Here is a 20,956-nt window from a genome sequence, read left to right on the forward strand (position 1 = left end):
CAAAAGGGGTTTGTATTAAAAGGGTTAGTTAGCCCATGGGAAGTGGAGATTTCTTCCTTAGCAGGCTGACAAGGTGGCACATCCTGGTGATTGGTTTCTTCCTAAAATACATACCCCAGAAACTGGCCTGAGAAGCATCCTGGGCTGGCTGCACAATAACATTGAAGAAAAAAAAAAGAAATCAGATTGTCAGAATTTTCTGCCTACATCAAAAGGAGTTTGGCTTTTGTACGTGGCTCGCTTCTCTGCTGCTTTTGAATATGTTGTGTCCTGAAACTCGTCCTTCTGATCAGTACTAACAGCAAAGAAATAGCAGAAGGAGGGACTCAGCACAAGCTTCCATGTGACAACTGCAGGATTGCAGAGAAGAGACACTGCCTAGTAGTGCACTCAATAATAAAAACCATTCAGTGCAGTAATCAGAGAATAAATTTAGAGCAGAAAATACATGACAGCAGAGAGGGTCAATCATTACAGACACTACCCTGATTCCCAGTGCTTCCTCTGTAAGTTGCATATGAAGTGTGAAGACATTCAACACCACTTAATGTCACACTGTGTGTGCTATTCAAAACAGGACATTGGCCACCCACAGCAGTTGCATTCCTCATGGTATTGGAGGTATTTCCCAGACTAAGTGCAAGGAAGACCGCAAATACCGCGCTAAAGGACAAGGCTGTGACGTGGTAAACTTCCCTTTTCTTTTCCTTTCTTTTCAACTGGATGAAAAGAGCTAGACCACAAAATTTTAGGACAGAAAAAACCAGCTATTTTTGGCATCATACAAGTTTAAATGAGTTGCAGGCATTTAGCTATTTGTTAGGGATTCTCACTTCATTCTCAAGCTGAGGAGAATTCAGAGAGAAGAAATAAGAGCAGGATGTTCTAAATCTGCAATAACATCAGTTGTAGGTGCTCAGCTCTCAGCAGTCTCTGAGTCATAAATTCAGCTGGACTAGGCAGTCTCGTGGAAGCCCAAAGAAACTGGCAATGTCCAGCCCAAGACTTTTGTGCAATCATCAATGACACTTCCCTTACCCCAGACCACCTGGGCAATATTGTCTGATTCATACCTGGGGACAAAAACCTCATTGTGAAGATAGTTTTCAAATGTCTTGCGGAAAGCAGACTCTTCCAGCTCCTTTTGTATCTGAGAGTCTGTTTTAGGACAGGAACAACATTCTCCACTGACGTCCTCGTTTTCACTTTGATTATACTTTTGAGGGTCTTCAGATTCAAAAGGAGGAGACCACGTCCTCGAGGGCAGTTTTAATCCTGTGGACAAAACAATTTTAGTATCACTCATGCTTGACATGGCAGAAGTAGATGATTGATCCTGCAAAGATCCAAAACTAGGGTACGTAAGATTAGTAGCACATTTGGACATCCTGAGCTTTCATATCCAGGGCCAGACAGCTTTCCCTCTCTTATGACAGGCCTTTGATTCAAAACTGTGCTGTTTTTGAAATGGAGCTCAGATGCTGCTGTAAGCCAGAGTTCTACCCCAGTTCATCTCAGTGTAGGTAACACAGGGCAGCAGGTGAGATTTTGGGAGACCTCAATGAAACTCTGTGTTCTGAAAGATTTCCAAACCAGGCAGAGGGTGACTTCAAAAATTAAACTGGCCGCTGATCTCCAGAAGCACTGAAATATTTTCCCTTACTATCTCCGTAGTTGTTACTAAAATTATGAGTTTAAAAGGAACAAGTGCAGAAGGGAGATCCCAAAAGGAAAAAATATCTGATTACTTTGTAAAAAAAAAATCTTTGGAGAGCTTTTGGACATAACTTGGCAATAGCACCTAATGGATAATGTAACTGAACAGTGGGAGAACACAGCTGCATCTCAGATTCTTGAACATTCTTGAACAAGAGTCTGGAAAACAGCAAAATTAGGCACCCTGAGCCAGGTGTGTGAAAAATGGGATAGCTTGAATGAAAAGCACAGAGAGAGAAACACACACTCACCTTTTAAGCAGTAATCAAGTTCATAAAGTTCACTATCCTCTGCCTGCTGCTGCCAGAACACCAGGTAGTGTGTGATGTTTCCATTGGGCTCTGAGGGTGGCTTCCACTTCAGAATGATTTGGGATGAAGAGTTGGAAACAGATATCGGATCTAATGGGACTGACGGAACTGTGTGGGTGGGAAAAGAGACAGAGGTCACTTCCACTGCTCTGTGAGAGCTTGACAGAACGAGGGACAAACACACCCAGGCAAGTTTCCATTTCCATGGGAATAAACAGTGCTCTCCACAGTAGGTCCACTGACACCCACCAGTCCTGCAGCAGGACACACCAGCGTGCACACAGGCTCCTACACGTGGCCACAGGAGCCTGACAGAAGAAGTGTGTGATGGCACCACCTCCCCACGCAGGGAAGCACACATCCTTCCACTTGTTTAGGAAAACCTTCCTACCAAAGTAGAGCAGCAACAGCAGTGGAAAGTTTCATGGATATGGGACTATCATTACTACCAGGCAGAAGACTATTTAGGTCTATTTTTCATTTGTAAGGCAACATTAATTTAATACCACTGACCAGTAGCGTTGGTCTGGACGTAGATGATTTCACTCTTTGCACCGTATGTTCTTCGTTCGTCTGAGAAGGTAACCAGAGTTTTAACAAACACAGCGTACTGTGTCCATGGCTTCAAGCCCCTCAGAAGCCAACCTGGCTGGGCCTGGGCTTTGGGTTCATTTGACCGTGGTGGTGGGTCAACATCTACAACTGTCCAGCTATTTGACCCACAAGCATCTTGGCCATCAAACTCCGTCACATTTTGGTATGGACTTCAGAAAAAAAAAAAAAAAAAAAGCCTTAAATTAACAGAATCCTAATTCAAGCTTTTAAAAACAACATTCCTAAAGACATCACTGAAAGTTATAATCCCTTATCCTTTGGAGAAAGTGTAACTATCTCGTTGCACATATTCTGAAAATGAAGCACAGGGAGCTTTGCAAGCCCATCTCCTAACAGCATCACAGGTTCTGTTCCACAGATGACCCCAACAACTAAATTCAGGCTAATTATTTTCAGCTTTATGAAAATCAGCTTGATTTTAAAAGAATATTTCCCACCTCAAAGGGAATAAAATCTCAACATCCCATGGAGATAGTGAGGAGATGATAAACATGGTTAGAGTATGTATGCCTAGAATAGTTGGAGTAACTTATGTTTGGATTGCTCTTAAATGAGGAATTTTGACTGTACACAACTCAGGTAAGTCAGAGATCTTAATGAACACTTGTATATAAGGGTAACATTGGAAACTAAAGTGTAGGAACCAGACAATCACAGAGACTAAACAATCATGCCCACAACAGGTTTAATATCTGCTTTTCAATGCCAACTGCTTTTTGTGGAAGCCCAGCATGGCTATTTTTTCATAACCAAACACTGGATCACTTACGCTTCTTTGTAAAAAAGCATAAATCCCAGAAGATCACGGAAATCAGGAGGCCAGTACGGCTCCCACTTCAACAGGATCTTGTCATGAGATGTTCTAATGGAAGAAAATTTCAGCAATTCATTTTCACCTGTAACAACAGAGAAGCGACAATAATTTTGTTAATGCTAAAAAATAAAGGTTACTATTTTTAATTACCTTAGAAGTTTATTTTTTCCACAGATAAATATGAGAACACTGGCATTGAGAAGAGCTGCTCATTAAAACCTTATCTTTGATGCTATTCCTGCCTTAAGCCAGGAGTTGGAATCCAGAGGTTAGAACACATGACCTCCTAAGGTTCCTGACAGCTTAAAATTTTCTCTGATTTTAGGAAAAAGACCCTGTAGAACAGCTGAACTAAATTCTAACAAGTAGGAAATCTAGAGGCAGTATATTTTAAAATTAATGACAGTCCATAGAGCTGAACCCAGTAAAATGGTTTGCAAGGCTTTTGTAGCCTCTGCCTTCCAAGAGCATGAATTCCCAACCTTGCCTGGGAGTAGCACAGTCCCTTTGCAAACAGGAGGGAAGGACAACAAACAGTTGCAGGAGGGTGGAGTTTTGAGGCTCAAGGGACATGTTACGATAGAATAAGTCCAAGCAGCCCAAGAAGGACAAACTGTGTAGCTCTGATTGTGTTTGCCATTCCTGCAGTAGCTGCACAAGGGAGGAAGAACATTCATTTCACTGGCATCACATCCAGAACAAACAAGGCCTTTTTTCTTTTTTTCCTTCTTTTTTTAATTTTTTTCAGTAAACAGGATGCTGCCAATGTGAAAACTAGTCTTGAAATGCAAAAACAAACAAAAAGCCAAACACACTGGCAATCTGTGGTTTGAGGTGGAGGGGTGGCACAGAGAACAGCTCAGCAGAGTGGAGTTCAAGCTGCTGGCAAAGAGAAATGCAACCACCTCCTTCCAGCTGCCTTTAAATAAAACAAGCAGCCAGCCCGGAAGCTGCACACAACCACATGGCAGAGCAGAACCCCAAATCCTGTCACAACCCCGAATGTGGAATGATCTTGTTAGTGTCTCATGGGAGGAGATGACCTTTACAGGCAGCTAACTCCTTGTACCTTCTTCACTCTGCCCAGGCCAGAGCTGTGGTATCCCTGAGGGTGCGACTCTATGTAGCTTTTTTCACTGGCACTGCCAGTTTTTAGGTGAGCAATCATTACATTCCCCTCTCCCCCCTGTGCTGGCATGGTTGGTGGCAAACCAGACCAGAAAACTGATTTAGCTGAAATATCTTCACTTTTTATGTCTGATCACAAATAGCTACATCAGCATAACAAGGGCAGAATTGGGGAAGGGGCGGTTTAATCAGCGCTGTCACCAAACCCAGAGTAACGGCGCAGCTAGAGGATGACACAACCTGCACTGAAATAATAGTTTAATTAATGCTGAGAGTTTTGGTGGCAATACCTGCTTAAGCATCTGATGTGTCAACCTGTGTGTGTTCCTGTTCCTGTGTGCACGTAGAACTTTGTGGGGCTGGACAATAAATCAGAGCAGAGCGATGACACAACCCAAGAACAAAGCAGAAATGGCTTGCTAATTTTTGCCCCAGATTATTTCTACAATCTGGTTCACCATGTGGCCCTGTAAGAGTTTTACTGGCACAAAACAGGGAAAGGGCATTGTGTGTGGCATAGAATGGGAACAAACAGCAGGGTTGGGGGTGCAGAAATCAGTATTGCTGCCAACATCAGTGTCTGCAAAACTCCATCTTCAGTAGCACGACTGTAGTTAAGAGCATAAAGCAACACTGAGTGTTTGCTCCTTAGCCATGCTGACACAGGCATCGTCTTATCATTGTTCTTGAAGAAAGCTGTGAGCTTGAAAACCTCTAAGAAGCATAATAAAAATGGATGGAAAAATTTCTCTTGACTGTTGTCATAGCAATTCCCTCACGTGGCTCCGGAGATGGGTGGAAATCCTGTTTCTCTGTTTATTCTGTGCATGTACTGTCGCCTCATGACATGGGAAAAGAAGATTATGACTATTAATCTGGTACTCAGCAGTAACACAAAGTCCCAGTCTGGACTGAGGTTATGTTGTGCTAAACTCTTCAAAAAGATGCAACAATACACTCAACCCTGAAAAACTCCCAGCTGAGCACACAAAGAGCAAACTTCTGAAGACCAAAGTTGGCCAGGTAGGTTCCTGGCCAGAAGGAGAACCCGTAAGTACTTTTACTCATGGCATATTGACAGTGTCACCACAGTGCACAAGCAAGCAGCCAGTCACACGTCTGGTGCTTGACCAAAAGGACAAGGACAGCCCCTGGAAAAACATCACAGGCTGAGAGAAATAAAGAGTATGAGGTGAGCAAGGCAAAGGGAAATGAGGCAAGTCTCGCTGCAGTCTGAGACTCTCTTACATGAGGCTTGATCACCGTTTGTCTTCAGGGCTATGTCGTTTCTTTCCTGACGCCCCTTAGTCCCAGAGATCTCCTCCATCTTATGGATTTCTGACAAACACAGTTTGGGATTATAATGGAAGAAGAGTTTGCCTCGTGCAATAGTGAGATTGTGTTTACTCCAGTCCCAGAGTTGGCGAAGATTCTGGTTGTCCAAGGCATAAAATGAGTAATTCCTGAAAGCGGAGAATGAAGACATGGATGAGGGGAGGATATCCACTAAAAATGCTTTTTTTCTCATGCACCAATCCAGACAAAAAGAAAAATGAACACAAATTATCTTCCCTGGTAGGTCACAAGCCATAGGCAGAGGAACATTTAAAAATAACTTAGGAATTGTTTGCCAATACAAATCACTCTGATAGCACTGGCACTCCTTACACTTCAAAGCATTAAAATAAAATATCTTTTGAAAGAACTCACCCAGCTTCTAGTGTTTCTCCTTTAATCAGATGTAGTTTACGAAAAAAAGAAAGGGAAACCAAGGCATAAGACCGGCGGATTTTTAGATAACCTGAGATTTCTTCTATCAAGCCAAGATTCGCTTCTAGCTCAGCTGCTATGTTATCTATGGAGAGGAAAGCATCAGGTTTAGTTTTCTGATATCACAAGAGAGTAAGTAACACTGATATTGAAGCCCAAATATATTAAATAGAACTGCTTTACATATAAATTCAAAAGACCTTACAAAAATGAGTGGGCAAAAAACCCCAAATGACCATCACAAGAGCCTTTGCTTTTTTTTGAATCACTCAGAGATTCAGAGTGATCAAAACAAGAGAGCAACGTCCCAGCTCACGGATGGTGTCGTATTCACTGATCTGACATCCAGTGCTCCCTACCCCCTTACTCATGCAGAACTTACTTCCTCCACGGATATTTATAACTAAGCTTCCATTAACAACTGTGCAGCCACGGAGCTCCTGCGCCGATGTCACCGAATCGATCGTCTTCTCTTTCCCATAGTCACAAACCTTTGGGCAGGGTCCTGCGCAGGGCGTACAGTGCAAGCTGGAAAACAAGAGAGTCAGGAATGCAGATGTGATGCTTTTGCTGAATGTCATCTGGGGCGTCCTCAGCAATTCTCAAAAGCAGAGTAATCAATTCAAAGTGACAATATGTCATGGGATTCACTTGCAGTGCGCAGCACATGGCTCTTAGCATCTCCAAATAACTGCTGATAATTATTTAAATTGTCATTTCCACATTGGGAATGCTAATCCCTTCCTATAGAACAGAAACCAGAATGAAGTGATTTTGTTTTGAATAGCCCATCCACCACAATGCTGCTCAGTGCTATTCCTACCAGGGCTTTCAAGATCACAGAATCCCAGAATTGCCTCGATTGGAAAAGATCTTTAAGATCATCAAGTCCAGTCATTAACCTCACACTGACAAGTCCCCTAACTCATGACTAAACCATGTCCCTAAGCAAACAGGATGAGCAAGTTTTCCACTTTTAAAACTACTTTAGCATTAATTGGAAAAAAATTAATAGTAAAAACATACTTTCTGATGAACTTACTCTCAGAACTTACTGGTTTTATCTACCATCTGTGTGAGATGCAAGAGGATCATAATTGTCCTGGACTTTGTTTCAAGAAAATTAACCAGGCTGACCAATAAAATACAAGTTGTTGCAAAATTAGGATTCAGTGATCATACCATTAGTTCTGAAATATTTGTAAAGAAAAGGTAGGAGACAAAGGAAACCCAGGCCCAGTCTCCATCCCAAGATTGTTAACTAAACATGTTATAGATGAGCAGAGAGCTGGCCGTTCATCTAGGAATCCTCTGATTAAGGACTGTACATAAAGGCACCTGAAAAAAAGGCAAGCATGTGCTTTGTGCTGTGGGGAAATATTTCTTAAACAGCAGCAAGATGATTGCTTGCCCTGGTCATAACACCACAAGAACATGTTCCCAACTAGTTCAGAGAAATAAATGCTCTAGGAAAAGCATGGAGTAGTGCTGTGAGGTCCTACCAACAGCAGCCTGGAACAAGTATAGGAGAGAGGCGATGGCTGCTGTTACACAAGCAGCATATCTACTTTGGGGGCTGCTAGTTCATTCTTTTGAAAAGCAAAACAGGAAATTAAATAAAAAGTCCTGTTAAAGCAAATTCCCCAAAATTATTACGGCAGGAGCAAAACACATGCGAGCACAAAGCTACCAATATTATTAGGAACTCTGACTCATCAAGATATAGAATGTTATTGTAGCACAAACAACAAAGTTTTCAGTGATAAACAGCTCAGCAACATAAATTATTTAATTCCTTTGTCGAAAAACCCTGGGAATAGACAGAACCGCTGTTCCCTGCTTTGACTCACGCTACACTTGTTTGTTACATTGTCCATTTAATGCCTGGCACAGCTTGAACCTGCTCAATGGAAGTAATTACAGGGATGAGGGACAGAGATTCTGAGAATGATCCACTCAAAATACGCCGTGCTCTTTTGATTAGACACGACTTTTCCCTATTCTGCTTAACAGCAAAGCTTTCTAGTCTGAGGTCTGCGTCGGAGGGGAAGGGAAGCAGGGCTACTGGAACCTCTCCACTGCCTCTCTCCCTTGTCCCACACCATTACAGAAAGACCTTCCCAACTCAAAAAGACATTCCTCTTCCTTGTCCTCACTCCGTCCCAAATTTTCCAAACTTGAGAGGAAACAAGGGAAGCAGAGGAAGAATAAACTGGCAGGTAGACCTGTCTGCTTTTAATGGTTTGAATTAGCAAGGTATTAGTTTGCAAATCATATTAAAGTAGACCAGATAATTGTCACAGAAACTCCAACGTCAGAAAATTTTCTTGGTCTTGACACAGAACACAAACGCTCTGTCCAAGAGAGAGAAAAGCAGAGTAGAAAAACTACAGCACGGCTTCGTTACCTGCAAACACTGGTACTTACTTGCTGGAATTCATGATGTACCCTGATGGGCATTCATGAACACACTCGTTATTGTGGATAACGTGACACCCCGACTCCCGGGCATTTTTGCATTTGTTGTGCAGTTCCTGGCAGAAGCTGAAGGTCACACAACGCCACCCCTCAAAGCGATAGTAACCAGCTGGGCAGGTGTCCACACATTTGCCTTCAAGGTAGAAGTTGCGGCAAGCTACGCATTTTTCAGGGTTGTTCGGCTCCGTGCAGTCCCCGAGACATTCACTGTGACAGCACTGACCATCAGAGGTGCAGCCCTGGGACTTGCAGGCAGCGGGACAAACTGTGAAGAGGAAAGATAAAAGGCAGCTGAGTATCACAGGACAACTTGGTGATGTACAACCGTGAAAGGCTTACGAGCATCCACGCTTCATCCTGCTGGGCTTGGCAACTTGCTTTTGAAAGAGGCATCCATGAAGCACAGATGTGCTTTACACTTTTCAGTGTAAATTTCAAATTTTAAGAACATTTTTTAAGAGTGTTATCATTCACCCTCACTGATTAATGTTCATAGTCAAAAGGAAAACCAACTTTTCCTCTTCTCTCAGTCCAGTACTATGAGGCTCCCAGGAGAGCTCTGGTGACTCCAAAGTTATTTCTAGAGCCCAGAAGTGATGAACCTCCTACAGCAAGAGCTTCCCAGCCTGGGATAGCCAGTTGCAGCCAGAAGATTGTAGTTTCTTAGTTTAAGAAACCAAGTTTCCCAAAGTAATGCTGCAAATAATTCATGTCCAACAATATTTTTACATAATCCTTCAGCTTTATCAGGATTTTCTTCCAATCTGTCTATCAACCTACCACTGGTTTTCCCTGCAGGAAGGCTGCTGCCCTGGCACCCAAGACAAGCTCTTTGGTGACTCTCCCAGTGAGTCCAAGAAGAAGGGCACCCACGAGTGTTATTGCTTGAGGTTTTTATGGTTTATTTTTTAATTACTCATTACTTAGTGCCTCACAATACTTTTAATGAGTGGTTTGGGCTTTTGTAATAGAAACCAAGCAGCAGCATAGCTGGGAGCAAACACCATGACTAACACTGAGCAAGGAGCTGGAGGGGAAGCTGAGCAAACCCAGAGAAGCTCTGAAGGGAAGGACAGTCCTGCCCCTCTGCTGCTCAGCACCTCCACACTCAGTCTTAATGATTCAAATGAGGTTGAACCAATTAAATCCAACTGCTGCACCCAGAAGATGCCACAGAACTTCAAGTCAGAAATAAAGCTGAAATCACCATGACAAGAGCAACCACCAAAGCCAAGTACGGCTTTGAGGCAGCCATTTAAACAGCAAGAAGAACTTGAGATGAGGGACAGGGGACACGGGCTTGGATTTATCTGCACGGTGACATACAGATGCAGATCAAGACATCACCTTCTTCTCAGCAAACAGGAGGGTTTTGTCTGAAGGCACATCTGAATGGCTTCTGATGTCCTGCCCAAGGGCCCTCGGTGAAGGAAGACAAGAGATTAAGTCCTCCTGTGATCTGCACTGGCCAGACCAAGTAACTTCACACTGAATTAACACCATCTGCCTCAGAATTTCCCAAGCTTTCTTGCCCAATACTCAGTGTTGAAGCAGGAAGGGTTTTATTTGGGGAGGTCCCAGACACACCGATGTTCAGGGGCTAAAATGTTATTTTTACTATCTGGTTAATGTGTGTGAGTGGACCAGTGGTGAAATGTGGTCTAGTTTTATTAAACTAAGTGAGCAGCATGTAGGATCCACAGCCCAGCGTGCTACCGATGTTTTGATGATCAAATCCCCGGCTGTGGTTAGGAAGAAAATCCCCCACGCTAAAGGATTGCAGAATTAAGTGTCTTAAAGCAGTTAATGCCACTCTGGGAATAAGCTGCAGTAAATGGGATAGTAAAGATGAGAAACCTCCACTTTGTTCCAGGCTGATAAATCCTTTGTAGAAATATGAAATGGATAAGGTTGAAATTCTATCACAACATCAATTTAATCTCAAATATCTTACTGCTTTCAAGTCAGTCATTCACTGCAGGTATTTTCTCTGTGCATCCCTCAAGATTCATCCATCAACAAGAAACACAGGAGTGTATTTCAAATTCATTTTCTTTTATGCTGAATAACTTTCTGCCCTTTTCTAGCAACAGGTCTTATTTTGTTGACCTTTCACAAATAAGAACTGATCAAAATGCAACAGCCAAACAGAAGCAACGTGCAGATGATACCTTGTACTAGACTAAATAAAAAATGAGAAGCTTGTTTTAAAAGCTTTAAAAGTTATACATTCTTTACCAGGCCACAGATGGAGGCGGTCTAGCAACAGATGTCATAGCTGCAGTTTATTAGAAGTATTGGCAAAAGCAAAACACGAGACACAAAATGCCAGAATTTAGTCCAAAACACTATCAAGCTTACTAATTGCAGTCTAAAATATCAAGGTTTATAGTGGGGGAGAAAAAGACAACATTTGTTTCTCAAGGAGTCAGTGGAGCAGACAGGTAATTTGGAAAAGCTGGTCCTCATGCAAAACCCCCAGTGACACACGGCACCTTATTTAACATTATGCCACACAAAATATATATATTTTGTTTAATTTGTTATGGAAACTAATCTTCAAAGTCCTACGCTTATTTACACGTCTGGAACTCAGCTGCAAATATTCACAGGGCAGAAACTCTTTGAATTCTCAACTCTAAAGGTTTTTAGAAGATACAATTAAACTATTTTTAAACCGTTCTTAACGTTTCTCTTTTTCCTGTTCTACGAGCTTTTGATGTTTAGAAGACATCTTGAAGAAAGCAAAGCAGCCAAGGCAACGTCTTTTTTTTGTTGTTTTTTTTTTGTTTGTTTGTTTTTCCATTAAGACTCAAGACCAGAAATTGTCAATCACTATTTTGTGCAAATCCTCATTACACAAGATCCTGAATAGATGTTGTCTTGACATTATCAAAGTATGTATGCTAGAAAATATTTCATTTTTTTTCCAATGAGGACCTGAAAATCATGCAGAAACCTCTTCAGCATATCTTCATTACCACTTCTTGTAATTAGTACGACAGCACCCAGGTTATATGACTCCAGATGGGTCAGATTTTGGGGGTTTTTTTGCTGCCATGTTACGCTTTCACTGTACAACAACCCTGAATAGGTTTGTGCTGACCAAGTGCACCTCATTACCCCTTTGTCACCGAGGTTTGCAGGCTCTAATAATTGTCATTAGCCCATGTAGATTCACCTCTTCACAATGAGGTTGCATTTTTGGGAGCTGTGGCACAGTGTGGCACAAACCAAGGAGGCACAGGGTATGGTCTGGCACAGCATCTACACAGCCCCGGCCTCTGGTTAATGCTGCAGGATGTTGGATTTTGGATAATGTGGTGCCTCTCTCTCGACACAGGGAAAAAGGTGAACTCTTCATTCCTCACAGAAGAGAAGAAAGTCAAAAAGGAACTTCATAAATCTGAAGCAGAGACAAGGGAACAGCTATTTTGGGGGATAGGGAGAGAAGCTACCACACCGTACCATCAAAGCTGCTGCAGGAAAGAAGTGCTTCAGCACTGGCACCAGAGCAAAACTGTTCATCACAGCCACAAAAACCTCTTCAGCAGCTCTTTAAAAACAAGACTTTTAAAAATCCCTGTCCCAGAGATGTCAAACTGCACAATGCTCAACTAACCTGCCCAGCATGGGGGAGAAATGGAGCCAACACAGAGGTTCCAACCTGTTGTTCCAGGGGTGAATAAATATTTAACTAGCTAGCTAGAGTGGCTCCAAAGACTTAGGAAACAATGCATTTTACAAACCTTTCTGATTATAGATTCAAACTGACATTTCTTCATGCTGCTGAGGCCCAGCTGGGGGGGACAAAAGGCAGCAGAGTCAGCGCAAAGGAATTTCTACCTCTGTGGATCGCTCCCGTCGTTTCACCACTTCCCTGTGCTTCGAGTGGAAAGAAAACACACTGATACTGTAAACATATCCCCGAGCCAACACAGGTAACCAGGAGATCCGTATTTAACCGGCCAGCCAATTAAGCATTAAGCTGTTCAGCTAATAAACACAGTTTGTCTGAATATCAAAGTATGATTAAAAACATTTCTGTTAGATCTTGTTTCTTGGCTTTCTGCTAACAAAACAATAGCAGTGAATTGTTCAAAAACAGAAAAAAAAAGGTAAGAATCACTTAGGGCAAGTTCTGCTGTTCCTTTGGGATCTCTGCTACTGGATGGGTTTGAATAGCAATGTCCTGGGTGAGGTGAATTGAGTATTTAAACGGATGGTGGTTTGGGGATGATGGGATGTACACAGTTCACTAAGAAAAAATTCTAAACCTCATGTATGAATGTCAAGATGCTGCATCATATGCTGTCATATATTGTACTTAAAACAGATGTTCCCACATGGTTTTGGGACTCATTTGTCATGAATTGACATGACCTTTCTACCATGCAATAAGAAGCCCCGTCCGTGTGAGTGTGGGTCAGCAGAGGCAGCCTGGGCCACCATGGGTCCTCTTGGCTGGCCGGGGCTACCAACCGCATCTCTTGGTCATCAACAAGGAGCAAACTCTCCTTGCACCATCAGCTCCTTTTCCATGAATTACACAAGCTGTATTTTGATTACAGTCAAGGCAATTAAAAGGCTCCAGATCCAAGAAAAGTCCAGGACAGAAAACAACTGTGGCAGGAGAACCGCCCTCAACCTCAGCCAATGCATTTGCTGCCTGGGCAGGGAGGCATCCAACCGCTCCGCTATCTGCACAAGGCAAACACGCCTTAACCCCTTGCCAGCCACCCAAAACCAGGCTCCTCAAAACAAGCCCTCGCCTCCCACCGCTTCCACCCCACTCATTACCCCCACTATGATGCAAAACTCATTAGGCTAATGCAATTTTAACCGGCTATGGCAGGGTTTTTTTCTCCGGGTGAGCGTTTTAACTCGCAAAGCGTATTTATAAGCAGGAGAAAAACGTAGGAGGAAGCCAGCACGAACCCAGCATTGACACAGCTTAAAATGGCTTGTTTTGGCCGCGATACGTAGCGCTCGGTGCCAGAGCTTAGCTTAGTGTAATGTTAGATGACGTGCACACGCGTGTAATTCAAACCCAGAGTCCCACAGAAACAGTATCAGAGAGCTCTGCATTTCCCCATGGGTTGGGTTTTTTTTTTCCTCTCTTACTGTAAATGGCTGCAATATCTGTCATATAAATTTATCCATGAATAGCCTTGCACACACGCACATATAATCCTACTTGAGTTACAGTTGCAGTGGGAAATGTAATTTAATTTCCTAACTGTATAGTCGCGATAATGACCCCTGTAGAAATGGGTTCTTTGCGGTTCTAAACACAAACAAAAGCAACAAGGAAAAAAAAAGGCAACACAAGGACTAATCGCCCACGGCTGTAACTCCTCGCAGTGTGTGTTGCAAGCATGTGATCTTAATTTAGCACTACAGTTTGTGCTTGTTTCCTGAATTTCTGCAAGTGCTGAGCGGCATCCCGGCTACTGAAATCCACACGAATCTTACCTCCTTATAAAATTATGTATTAAATCATGTTGTAGGTACACACCATTTTTTACTTGATAACTTTTCCTCAAGATTAACTCATTTTCTTCCTGTCAAGAAAACTCCAAATTCAGTAAGTCACTAAGGAGTGTTTGTTAGAGTTCTATAACATAATTTTTATCCATAAAACTATTTTTTTTTAAACTAGATCACCTATTTTCTTGTGAGCATTTATTTGATCTGAACATGTCAAGAGATGACACCTAACCCAAGTGCTGTAATGTATCATAAGGTTGAAAAGAGCTATCAAAAATGAAATAAAGGTATAAATCTAAAATTCCATAGCAGAGTGAGTGGACAGAGGGTTGCTGCAAGAAAAGCAGCGTGCTGCCAACCCCTCTGCAATGTGCCTTATGTCCTTCAATGATTTCTTCATGTCATCGAGAGCAGAGAGGCAGAAACCTAAACCCTGACCCCCAGCAGCAGCAGTTCTAGGGCTGCACAGGGCAAACTGCTCCCAGGGCGTTACGACGGCAGTAACGTGCCTGGGAAGAACATGGTTATAGAGGTCCACTGGACTGTAAAGAGCACAAGGACTTCTGATCGCCTCGGTGACCAACAACAGTAGCTCTCTCAGACCTTCCTGAAGCTACAAAATAAATGGAGAAACTAGAACAGAACAGAAAATGAGAGGTTACCACACTTCTACAAAAAGACTGCCAGCAACGCCTGACACTGGCTGTAGTGATCAAGTAAAATTCAGGAAATAACACAAGATGTTCAAGTAAACTTTATGTCACTTATTCACAGTGCTCAACTGCTCTAACAACATTTATCCCTTCCTTTTCCCTAACGCCAAAGACGTCCAAGGAACAACCCTCCCAAAACACATTGACTCAAACGCTGTTCTCCACACACAGGATTTCAGTTCTTAGCACCAACTCGGGAAGGAGCAAGTGCCAAATAAATTCAAGGTTTTACAATCAGCACTAAAATTAAAAGTGTTATTTATAAAATAAGATATTACAGTACATAATGCCACGACCTGACGGAACTGTGAGTTGGGAACGTTAGGAGGTCCGTATTTACACAGGAACAGATAAAATTAACCGCAGGTGCCTCCCTTCCCATAGACAGTGACTTCCAAAAACAACACACTGTTACTAAAACGTAAAGGAAACTCTTCCCACTGACATTTCTCAGGACAACGTTACAACTCTTATCTCATCTATCAGTAAGGAAAAGAAAAAACTTGTTTCTCCTCCCAACCCTTTCACAAGTTACGTGCTGATTTGGAGCTACAGGGAATGTCTCAAGGATTCCAAAACAGGACCGGTGCCATTTGCAAACCCTGTGTATTTGGCTGTTTCCTGCAAGACATCTTCCCAGCCAAGAACAGCTGCCACAGCTAAGACCAACGGAGATGCTGGTAGTGTTGTGTGGACCTGTCAGGATTAGGAAACTTGAGTTTAGAAAAGATAAAAGGGTTTGGAGTTGTGTGCCACCTTGTCCAGTTGCGATAATGGAGGATACGGAGAAGAAAGAAGTTGTTGAATGGAGATAGGGGGAAAAGGTTGAGCTCTGCAGCTGATAGAGGAAAGGAGTGGAGAAAGGAAGATCTCTCCAGAAATGTAGTCTCTTCCGTGCCAACCTTCTGCTGGTTAGGCCGTGGAGTACGCTGTTACCTTCTGCACTACAACTGCTAGTGGAGTATTACTCTGGAAATAAGAGAAATTTACTCATAGGTGAATTATATCAAGAAATCCAGAAAACTTACTAAGAGGAGCTCATACATACTTATACAGACATACTTTTATTTATACAATATATAAAAATACATTTATATATAAGTCATCTTACTATGTAGAGTTAATATCCAGAATAAAGCATCTCTCTCTGATGAGAGCTAGGGGCCAAAGCTGAAAAAAAAAAATTAATAAAAAAATTAAAACTCCAGACTAGGCCTGTTTTCATTCTCCAAGTACCTTCCAATCAAGCTGATTCTCCAGGCAGGTAAAAACAACTTGCAGAAATCTGGCTAAACTGTTGGCAATCAAGTTCAAAATACCAAAACATGGAGTTTGATTTGAAAACACAGCAGCACTGTTAAAGGCAGAACTAGTGTCATAAAGTGCACACAAGGATAACGACGAGAGGTTGTAAATACTTTACCCAGTGTCTACAACACCGCTGTTGTGCCATTCTCTGGCAAGCAGATCAAGCCTGCTCCTTGTACTCTGTGTTCAAAATTACCTGGGAGCTCAGCGCAGCAGAAGGGATCAGAAATAACCACTGACTTGCTTGCTTGCTTGTTTTTCTTTAATATGCAAGTCCCAAAACTGACACCACATCTTCATCATATAATGCCCCATGGAAATGGATACAAACTCCAGGCTTTGCTACTGCCAGTGCCTTGGATGGCTTATAATTGAAGAAGATTAAGAAGCCACCACATGCACTCCTATCCCTCAGGTACACGAGGATTGAGAGGCCAGAAGTTTCCAAGCTTCAGCCCTTCTGACAGCAATTCGCAAAAGAGTCACTAAATGAAATCCATCTCCCTGTAAAAAGGGACAGAAAGGTTCAGTGTACCTAACTCTGGGGAACATGGAGATTTGTAAGGAGTAGCTAATTTTAAAGTAGTTTGGACATTTGATACCTCATATTGTACTTGATTCTGTACATCAGAATAGATAATTTGTAATTTAGAGCAAGACCAGAATCTTTAAAGTTAATTTGGGGAATTTTCCTGTAAAGCTTTCCTCATAATTTTACTCACAGCTATGAGGATGTTTTTCTGTTGTTACAGTTTGTTAAATTTCAATCCTTATTACAACCTAAGGATTTGTTTTTATCATTCAATGGTTGACACGCCACCTGGGAGTCTCATGAAAGCTTCATGTTAATATTTAACTATATATTACTCTTTCTGATGTACAGCATCTTGAAAACATCCCTGTTCACTTTAACCTACTCCTGTCGAACCTGCTCACGCACATTGTGATCCCAGAAGACTCAAGAGAATCACAATGCAGTGGTCCAGGCAGCTACAGATGTCCTAAACATAAGTGTAATTGAGTGTAAAGTCTCTATCAGTACTTTATTCTGAACACAGGTAAGGATCTCAGCTCTCTGAATCAGCCAGGTGACTGTACCAGCACCGTGCTGGGGACAAGCTTCTCACTAGGCCAATTTATTTCTTCGTGACCAGCAGCAGGGATTGACCAGAGTAAGAAGTCAGCAGCTTAACGCTGCTGCATCAGGACAAGCTGTAAAAGAGAAATAGAGGAGTTGATCTCTGCCCTACTGAGAACAGAGACAAATGGAGATATGCAGAATGCTCCAGTGTATGGTGATGGCCCAAGAACAAAGTCCATCTCATTTTTCCAAATGTAGGTCTAACACAAGCTATTACTTTTACCTACAAACCCTGTCCGGAAAATGTGGAGCGATATGATCAAAGCACGAGACGAAAAGTATAACCTTTGCTTTCTGCAAAGATAAGAGAGGGATAAGATTGCTTTTCTCAAGGCCACAGAGAAGGATGTTGTAGTAAACAAGGCATGAAAGAATGAAAGCTAAACTGACACATTCAGCGACGTGGGGACAAGGGAAACTGCATTTTAGATACATTCCACAAAAAGATGTGTAAAATGTAACCCAGATACAGAAAATGAGAGCACATCTATACTGAAAAGGACACAGAGTTTACAGCAAATAGGAAAGTGGAGCTGTCCAAGATGGTAATGAAATGGGTGTTTTCATTATGTCCATAATGGAAAGGTAATGAAATGGGCGGAAGTATAAGATTAACCACAAGGAGATTAAGTTGATAACTAATGATCTACACAGAAACGTCAGACAGAGTTTAAGATTTTAATCTGGACAGATTTCATGACATAGTCATGACTTGTGAACATAGATACTGAAGTCTAATTTGTGTTTGTGGATGAAGATACTGAAAAGAAGCCAGAGAGAAAGAAGGAACATAACTTATTCTAGATTCCCCCCCTTCCCCACCTTACCTCCCAGAGAGGATGAGGGGGGAGAAAGTTAAAGTATCACCTTTAAGGTGATAGGCCAGTTGTGCAAAGAAATACCCAGAGGATGAATTTTCCCGTGCAGTGGAGCTAACTAGCTTTGCCAACCAGATTTTTTTTTCTTTTTTTCTGAAGTTACCAGGATGCATAAACTGTTTCAGTGCATGGTCATTCAGCACGCTGCCCAGATCCATGCTAGACACGGAACGGCTGTGGAAGGAATCTGGTCACAACGCCAGTCTCTGTCCCGCTGCAGCCGCTCCAAGGGTAAAGGGTTCAGCTCTGTGCCAAGAGAGCCCGACTACCGGAGACAGGAGCAGAGGGAAGGCGACTCCAGGTCTCAAGCAGCCTCTCCAAGCAGGCAGCACCCTTGGAAGAAGTGCTGCTGGTCAGCTGCCTGCTCCCCAACATAACCCGAGGCTGGCAGCAGGCAACCTGGCAGGAATCAAAACAGAGCGGTTATATCCCACACGAGTAGCCAACACACAAAACCACTCACCAAAGGGCTAACGCACACATCCTTCTGTTATCTCATTTATTTCCCACATAGATACACACAAAACTAACCAGTGTAAACCATGTCTTTTGGTCATTTATTAGGTGTCATGGTTTTCCCTGAATCTACAATAATTTTTTTCACAATCATATTTGAACTGTGGAAGGGAGAAATGTGTGCAGGATCTCGTGACGAGGCATACTAGTACCAAATGCACTGATTAATGCACCCATATAACATTCTCTCAGCTACTCTAGTCATTTTGGCCTCCTCAGCTCACACCCACTAATTTACACACCCTTCTCCCTCTGCCCTAAAGCAGTAAGTATGCTCTCCACAGTTTATTTCTAGGTATAAGAATTTACTTAGCAGTACTGAAATAGATACTGTTTGCTTGCAGTCCTAGAGCCAAGCAGTTGAGGCCTCTCTATGAAATGTATTTTTATTTACTACTTGCCCTTGTCATCTTCAGCAGATCAGCAAAGCCCATTTTCAAATAATTCAATGTATATTAACAATCTAACTCAGCTCTATCCAGATAGCTATCTGCTTAATGTCTTCTCATTACAAACATACTGATCCCTATAGGTTTTGATGTATAGGATGTGTGTCATGCCACATCATTCTGCTTCTCTAATCAAAGTGACAAATAGGAAATGATAAAAATGACCAAAAGCCACACAAATACAACCCTAAGGAAAAACAAATGGCTATAGATTAGTACAAACCCCAGTAACTCTGTTGCACAAGCCACCCTTAGTGGCTATTCATCTATTTCTCCTTGTAAATTATGCAAGAGAAAGTTGTAATCTGAAGGAATTTAATGCCAAACTAGTTGTTCCATCCCAACAAGGAGAGGCCAACAACAAGGGACCTGAATCTTCTGAAGTTGCATTAAACTCAAGGGGAGATGCTGGATTCTCACTCTTTCTTCCACAATAATTAATGGCTCCAACTGTCAATTGTCAGAATCGTGAAAATTCTATTTTGCTTCATGTCTCTGCCATGGTAAACTCTTAAAATAAAACTGACCATCACTGAGGTCACTTTGTTCAATCATAAGGAAGTACAGTAGCAGCAAAGTCTCATTATCCGCCCGTTAAACTACGCTTGGCCATGGAGAGGAACAGGATCTGCTTACGTAAGAGAACTGTGCAAGCGTGTGCCACGATTGCTAAAAAGCTTCAGCTTCGGGGATGTTTATCAGCTCGGGAGTCAAGATACGGTCTAATCACCAGTTACCATCAGCATCGTCCATTTTGGAGCAATTAAGACTATTCAGAGCTGGTCTAATTGATACCATAGCGTGAGCCATGACACCTGCTGATCCCTAAATGGGGTAATTACTGTGCGGGGAAGAAAAAAACACCTATGGAAATCATCTTCTGACAGATAGAGTCCTCTGAAAAAAAATAAATATACAAACTAGCGTTATCTAGCAAGAAAAAGAGATGGGACTCTCCTCTCCAAGAAACCTGAAGCCACATCAGCTTCTCCAGGGACAAAGAGTCTTTTCTTAAACAAACTGTGGAGGTTTCAAGTCCCAGCACAGAGCTGCTGTCACTGAAAGCAATCTTCAACTCGAAGGGAGATGAAGATGTTTTTGAGATGCTGCCCAGTCCATCCACCCATCCAAGGCCAGATCAAATCTGAACCCAAGACATTTCTAACAGTTTGTCTTAAATTCTGCCTCAAGACACTTCCTGCATTCACTGTCTGAAGTTTATTGAAGTCTTGCTCGTCAGCAGGTCGCTCTGATCAGCTCCAAGTTACAGACAACCATCAAGGCACAGAGAGGGGCACAGAACCACCCACGAGGACAACAGCAGCACCGAGTAGAGACCAGTGGTATCAAAGTCAACATCCAGCACATGATCCTCTGCAAAATACTCAGTGTGAAGTGAAACTCTTGACAGTTTATTGCTGAGTCCTGCTCAGACTCCTTCAGTATCAAAGCAAGGCTCATATTTGAAACCGTGCCACTTCAAATTAGGCTTTGGGTGGATGGATGTATTACTGCAACGGATAGTCATTGGCAAATCTGAGCACCGAGAGACCTTAAAGCGTGTTTGAAAAACACAATCTGGAGTTCTTTTTGTTATCACAGATTAGAGCATGTGGAAAAACAACACGC

General features: G+C 42.4%; 1 protein-coding gene across 1 annotated transcript in view; it reads right to left on the reverse strand.

Annotated features, from left to right (window-relative positions):
• INSR (insulin receptor) overlaps window positions 1-20,956 on the reverse strand; it is a 46,278-nt gene that overhangs the window by 11,194 nt on the left and 14,128 nt on the right. Inside the window, exons 3-10 of the mRNA XM_010165534.2 lie at window positions 8,782-9,097; window positions 6,737-6,882; window positions 6,295-6,439; window positions 5,833-6,047; window positions 3,412-3,538; window positions 2,541-2,791; window positions 1,968-2,135; window positions 1,074-1,275 (exon numbers count right to left, since the gene is read on the reverse strand). Of these exons, the coding sequence (XP_010163836.1) occupies window positions 1,074-1,275; window positions 1,968-2,135; window positions 2,541-2,791; window positions 3,412-3,538; window positions 5,833-6,047; window positions 6,295-6,439; window positions 6,737-6,882; window positions 8,782-9,097 (1,570 nt within the window). The remainder of the gene's footprint in view (window positions 1-1,073; window positions 1,276-1,967; window positions 2,136-2,540; window positions 2,792-3,411; window positions 3,539-5,832; window positions 6,048-6,294; window positions 6,440-6,736; window positions 6,883-8,781; window positions 9,098-20,956) is intronic.

The sequence above is a fragment of the Antrostomus carolinensis genome, unplaced genomic scaffold, assembly GCF_000700745.2.
Source record: "Antrostomus carolinensis isolate BGI_N321 unplaced genomic scaffold, ASM70074v2 scaffold26453, whole genome shotgun sequence".
Taxonomy (NCBI): domain Eukaryota; kingdom Metazoa; phylum Chordata; class Aves; order Caprimulgiformes; family Caprimulgidae; genus Antrostomus; species Antrostomus carolinensis.